The sequence below is a fragment of the Microtus ochrogaster genome, linkage group LG7_11 (assembly GCF_000317375.1).
Source record: "Microtus ochrogaster isolate Prairie Vole_2 linkage group LG7_11, MicOch1.0, whole genome shotgun sequence".
Taxonomy (NCBI): Eukaryota; Metazoa; Chordata; class Mammalia; order Rodentia; family Cricetidae; genus Microtus; species Microtus ochrogaster.
Genome location: NC_022032.1, coordinates 20,523,533 through 20,530,088, shown reverse-complemented (window position 1 = coordinate 20,530,088; position 6,556 = coordinate 20,523,533). Strand labels below are relative to the sequence as shown.

General features: G+C 51.6%; 1 protein-coding gene across 3 annotated transcripts in view; it reads left to right on the top strand.

The window, feature by feature from the left end:
* Stox2 (storkhead box 2) overlaps positions 1-6,556 on the top strand; it is a 225,185-nt gene that overhangs the window by 109,684 nt on the left and 108,945 nt on the right. The window contains exon 1 of one of the 3 annotated variants that reach the window (XM_005362588.3): positions 3,454-5,209. The exons of 1 other annotated variant lie outside the window; for it this stretch is intronic. In XM_005362588.3, coding sequence (XP_005362645.1) covers positions 5,044-5,209 — 166 coding nt within the window. In that variant the 5' untranslated portion in view covers positions 3,454-5,043. Of the gene's footprint in view, positions 1-3,453; positions 5,210-6,556 lie in introns of those variants that run through there. One more of the 3 variants, XM_005362589.2, reaches the window with a different exon arrangement.

The window sequence follows — 6,556 nt, the reverse complement described above, 5'->3', positions numbered from 1 at the left end:
TCATATAATCTCCCCTCCCTTCAGTACTTTCTGTGTCTTCCCCCTCTCAAATTTATGGCTTTTTTTGTTAATTATTACCATTACAAGTACTTATCAGTTAACATAAATCATAAAGTACATATATGTATAGTATATAATATATAAAACATGTAATAAAAATAATACGATACATATAAATATAACCTACTGAGTCTATTCAGTGTTGCTCATATGTGTATGTGTTTAGGGCTGACCACCTGGTATTGAATAGCTAATTACGGAGCTCCTCCCTGGGGAGGACTGATCATCTTCCTCCCTCATCAGCCACTAATTGTCTATGGCTTTCTTTAGGGGCGGGTCTTCCATGTTGGGATGATGTCAGGGGCACTGTGATTATTCAGGTCTTGTTTAGGCATTGCTATAGTTGAGATTTCATGAGTATAACTTCCCTTTCATATATAGAAGACATAAGTCTCTCAGGCAATGTCCTGTTTCTTTGTTCTCACAGTCTTTCCGGCTTCTCTTCTGTGATGTTCTCCAATGGGGCTGGGCACCCCATAATCACTTATTTCATAAGGATAACTGGAAGGCAGTTAGGGGTTATAGTGGCTTAAGGAAGAGGCAACAGTATATTCTCCTTTAGGTTCTATGGCCTCACCCCGTGAATCATGGGCAGTTGTCGTACCACAGTACGAGGCATGGTTTCTGTCCCACTGAGTGACCCTTAACAGGGTCTTACCTTCAGATTCTGGGAGGGAACCAAGGGCAATAGCAATAGCCTGTATCGTTTTGGGAGTTCTTTGAATTCCCATGACCAAGATCTCAAAGGGAGATTTCTCATGCTTGGTACTGGGGTTTTTGCGAGCTAGGCTATAGATCTTGAAGAGACCATTATCTCCTCTAGTGGGGTATTTTTTTTACGCATGCATACGTGTGCATGCGCGAGCACGCACGTACACACACACACACACACACACACACACACACACACACACCAAATAACCTAATCCTAAAGCTTGAAAGAAGCGCTGAACTGGAGAGATGACTCGGCCATTAAAGACCAGGCTCACAAACAAAAATAGAAGAAAAGCACATAAAATCCTCAACAACACTAATCATCAGAGATAAACAAATCAAAATTATTATAAGGTACCCCTTAAGACCCCTAGGTAGGCTATTAGCCAAAGGAAGGAAGAGGGAGGGAGGGAAAAGAGAGGTGGGCAAGAGGAGGGAGGGAAGTGCTCCAATAGCGAAGACATATTTGAGACCCTGTGTATGGTTGGCAGAAACGAATAACTGTATAATCACTGTGGAAAAGAGTATGGCAATACCTCAAAAAATTAAAAACCAGGATTAAAATATGATCCGGTAATTCCTGGATCCATAATGTCTGAATAGGCTCCCAAAGGAACAGAATAGAAGGTATGAGAGAGAGATTGGCGAGCATAACAGTTTTAGTCATCAAAGTTAAAACGTGAAAGCAACTCATTTCCATCAATGCATACACAAAACGCAGCTTATCCACACGGTAGAATTTTACATCTGTGGGTGGAGGCCTGAGGTTCACTTCAGGTGTTCGTCAGGTTCCACCCACTGGTGTTTTCTTGAGACACTGTCCGTCATTGGCCAGGACATCTCTGATTGTGATAGACTGGCTGGCCAGTGAGCCACGGGGATCCTTTTGTCTCCACCCCTCCAGCACTGGATTTACAGGTGTGTTGCCACCACGCCTGGCTTCTTTTTTACATGGGTTGTGGTTGTGTAACTCATATCCTCAGGCTTGTAGCTCAACTATCTTTCTGGCAATTAGATTATATTTGTGAACTCCCAGGTTGAATATTGGGGGTTCCCAAAGATGGGCTGCCTTGGTGGATAGTTCATGCCTAAGAGACGCTGTTGTCTCACTCAGGAGAGCTAGAGGACTAGGAACTGTGGCTAGGGATCCAGGGGTCACGTAAAAGCACAGATGAACAAGCTGAACTTGACTTTCACAGTGGGCGTACCCATCCCTTCTCTTCGGTTGACCATTGCACGTTGTTAGCCAACGTGGGTGAGTCAGTTACTGCGTCAGGCATCATCTGGGCTCCGAGAGCCCTGACGTATTGACTGCCTGGTTCTTATGAGTCTGGCTGCTTGGCTACTGCAGGCTCTCACTTCTCTGCAAGGTTTGTTGTCACAGGTGACCGAGACCTGTTATAGCTTCTCTCTTCAGACATGTGCAGGTCCACTCAATGTTTCAGGGTGCGAACATGCACACCCCGTTTTCCCCACAAACGACATGTAATTCAAACTTAACTTCCCACAAATTCCCAACCAGTCCCCACTTCCTATTCCCCACCCTCTAGCTCCTTCTACACAAAAATTCTAAAATGATGACTGGATTTTGCTTTGAGCCCGTCTGTGGCTCCCAGTCCACCAGGAGTAGAATGTAAAACCTTGAACATGGCCGACAAGTCCCTGCATGAGCTACTCTCCCTTCCTCCATGACCTCATCGCCCACGACTTTCTTGCTCAGCTCCGATCCCAGCCATACTGGCCTTCTAGCGTTTCTTCCAACAGAAACCAAGATTCTTTTCTACCCCAGGGCCTTTGCACGGCTGTTCCCGTGGCCCCAAACACCATCTCCTTCCCTGCTTGAGGAATTCTTCATGCTATAGACCTCAGCTCCTGCCATGTCCCATGGAGGTTCTGCATCTTCACAAAACGTGGCACAGAGTTTTGGCTTGCATGGAGCTTTCTGCATTTCTTTTCCACTAGACCGTTCATCGCAGGGAGCCATGTGTGGTATTTTACACACGCGATCTGCTCAGTTTGTGACTCTCACAGCTGTCACAGGATTGCCATCACTCTTAACCCCTAATTGTTACGGTAATTAGTGTAACCACTCTGGTTTCATGAGAGGTACTAGTAACTGTTGATTTGAGATATCTAAATGTCATAACTCGCATTTATGAAAACATTAAAAAATACCCACCTTTATGGCCCTTTAGACCTTCTAAGCCAGTAGTTTTTCTGATTTTTGCATTTTAGCAAAAGGCACCTTTTGAGGGATTGTCTTGATTTATAAAGTGGCTGCTGAACATTGGCTAATAGGTTTCTACTTAGTAATTAATATTGCTTGATGTAGTTATGCGTTTTATAAGTGACTTGTGGCTTTTTATCCCCGCCCCTTAGTATCCGCAGAGAGATTTTTTTTTTTTTTTTTTTCTGACAAAGAGATACTGGCGATAGATAGATAGACTAGATCTCATTGCCTTTCTGCCTCCTGGAAGTCTTGCCAGGGCTTTCTGAATCTTAACCCTTTAGAGCCCTCCGACTGCTGAGTTCCCATGAAGGTTTCCTATTGCTGGCTCTGCATCTCATCTTGTCACCCATCAGCGTGGAATACCACCTTTAAAATGATTGGAAACGTCTCCTTGTCACAGATGCACTAAAAAAAAAAAAAATGCTCAAACGCCAAATGACAGATCTCTTCGAGAGGCAATCAGCTTTATTATCGTTGTTTATAGCTCAAAACGCATTTTTGGCAATCCAAGTGGGGAGGTGAGCGTGGCGGATAAGAATGGGAGTGGCGGCGCGTGGCGAGGCTGGCGGCCAGGCCGGGCGCCTTTAACTCGGCGTGACCTCGCGTCTGGCCCGCGCCCCCTCCTCCGCGCGCACCGCTGTCCTGCAGCGATTGGTGCTTGGACCATAAACAGCTGTGCAGGGCCGGGCGGTGCGGAGGCCCCGGGTCCGCCAGCGCAACCAGGCCACCGGGGAGTGACTGCCACTCAGGATCGCGGAGGGAACAGGCCGTTGGCGCGTGGCAGGCAGCGTGGGCCTGGCGTCCCCGCGCGTTCGCGGCGCCCCGTGGCTCCGGCTAGGCGCAGGTGGGCCGGGCCGGGCGCCGCGGATCGGCGCGTTCCCACGAAGGCTAGCCCTCGGAGCGAGGGGGAGGGACCATCGGAAAGACGTGGAACGATCCGCGCGGTGTCATCGGCAGGGCCCAGGCCCCGCGTCGTCGTTGTCGTCGCCGCCGCCGCCGTCGCCGCCGCCGCCGCAGCTGGGGCTTTGCTGCCGGGATCCCCGCTGAGCCTCTGCTCAACCCCGAGATTAGCATGACACTGGGTGGCCGTCCCGCTTCCTGCCGTGCCAAAGCGCAGCGCGCTAGTCACCGGGCGGCGATGGCCCCGCGTGCGGGCCGATCGCCGGGCTCCGCAGCTACCGCGGCCCGTGAGTAGGAGTATGCCTGCGGCGGGGGACCCACGCGTGTCGGCACGCGTCCCCACCCTCCCGCGCCCCCGCCAGCCTTGGAAGGAGGAAGCCTGACGCGGCGCCGCGGTCGTCAGCACCCATTGGGCTCTTTCTGCGTTGTCGCAGCAGCGGTCCCGGTGCTCCCGCGCGCCCCCCGTTCGAGCCTCTGGAATGAAGACTGCCTCCCGAGGACTGCGGGAGAAGCAGAGGCAGGCAGCGCCGGGGACTGCGGGCCTCGCAGCTGGGAGGTCCGGGGGGACGCGACTCGGACGCTGTCATCCCCACGCCGCCTCGCGCTGAAGCCTCCCTGTACGGTTGAGGCTGCAGCCGCCCGGTCAAGCTTCCTGGGCGAGCGATCCCGGGTCGGCCCCCGGAGGCCTCGGCTTCCTCATTTGTTTGGGTCTTTTGTGCTGTGGCGCACAGTTGGCTAAGCACTCCTGCGCTGAATCGGGCCATTGTCTGCGCTCCCATTGCTTCCACGCTGCAAGTCTCGGCGCCCCCACCCCGGCCGCCCCCTCCCTGCAGCCGAGCCTCCCAACGTGCCTTCCCCCCCCAGGAATCTGGAAGCTGGAAGCCGGGAGGATTGCAAATGAAGTGGAATGCATTGTGGGACGAGTGTAAAATCGGAGCCTTCGCCGTGGGGGTGTGGGGGGGCGTGGGGAGGGCCGGACCTGCCTCTGGCGGTGTAGACACCGACGAGAAGAGGGGCTGGGGAAAAAAAATGCGCGCAGAATCCTCCCGGGTCGTGGCCGCGGTAGACGGATGAAGCAGCGCGCTGCGCCCCGGCGCTGAGGCCCCACTATCGGGGCACCAGGGTCGCTCTTGCCCACCATGAAGAAGACCCGGAGCACAACCTTGCGGCGAGCCTGGCCTAGCTCGGATTTCTCGGACCGGGCCTCGGACCGCATGAGGTCCCGCAGCGAGAAGGACTACCGCCTGCACAAGCGCTTCCCCGCGGCCTTCGCGCCCCAGGCTTCTCGGGGCTACATGACATCAGGTTGGTAACCACTGTTCAGCCGCTGGCCGTGCTCGGTGCGCCGCGGCTAGTTTGGGGGTTTGGTGGGTAGAGGACCTGCTGTGGTGGATGTGCCGAGTTATGGGGAGAGCAGGGAAAAATTAGCTCCCATCCACCATTTTGTACCTCTGCAAGATCCACAGCAGGCCCTCTCAATATGGGGTTGGAGAGCTATTAGTTAGGTAAAATCGGGGAGGGGGATCGAGCCGAGCATCTGGTCTGCAGGGAGATATGAGGACTGCAGCCTCCCTGAGCTTTGTGAAAGGAGAGCCTGCGTCTAGGGTTGCCCGCAGTGCCAGGTTAGCCTGTTCCTGCATTATGGCCAGTTACCTTAGAGGGTATTTAAATAGACAACACCCCCCCCCCGCCCCTTAAAAAGAAACAGGTTCCATGCACCGTTCTAGATGATTCGAGGTTCTGACCATGCCCATCTGAGGCTCGTTCGATTTGCACACAGGGACTCTGCTGAGGCTCCTTGAATGCTTGGGGCGGGGGTTGTGGTGTGTTTGCATACGGAATACTCAAGGATTGTGGGTGGACTTAGCGTAGGTTGCATCAGTGCTGTGGTTGCAATGGAGGCTGTATCGTGTTTTGCATGCGGGATGGGAAGGACAAACACAATGGTTCACAGAAGTGAAGGCTTCAAAACAGGTTTCCTGTGAAAATGCAGCGAGTGTTCTGAGCCTCCTTGAATGAGCAGGTTCTCTATGAATTCCATTCGCTGGCTTTGCTTTGTGACTTGGGAACCAAGTACTTGAGATGCTGAAGGGAGAAAAGCCTGGGAACCTTGTGGTTTGTGTTCCTTACTTGTATGCAAAGAGGTGGGAAGATACCAATGTTTTCATTCTGGAAAAAAAATTAATTTGCTTTTAAGTGCAATGTAAAGGAAGCATGGAGACCGAATTCTATTGCTAAGTCCCTGTACCAAGATGCCCTAAGCCCTGTCTTAACTGGGGAGATTGTTCTAAGCCTGTGGTTGGTACTTACAATCTAGCATTACTTTCTCCTTAAGTAGCAAATCCTTTTAAATTGGGGTCAGTATCTCGCACTTCAAAAATGTCCCATGACCATGTCTCCATTCACGGAAAAGCCTCAATCCATGTAACTATCCTTTTTATCGCAAAATCAGGCAAACATAAGGGATGTTGCGTGCTATTTTGGCTATCACACTCCCTGGATTTTCTCTTTCATGAAAAAACCATTTTTGGAAAGGAAGTGACAACCACAGTTTACGCTTAAGTAATCTAAGTTGTGGCTGTGGTTGCTCCATTCTTTACTATCAGGACAGTGAACGTACTGTACACCTAGAGGCAGCTCTATACCCTGTAC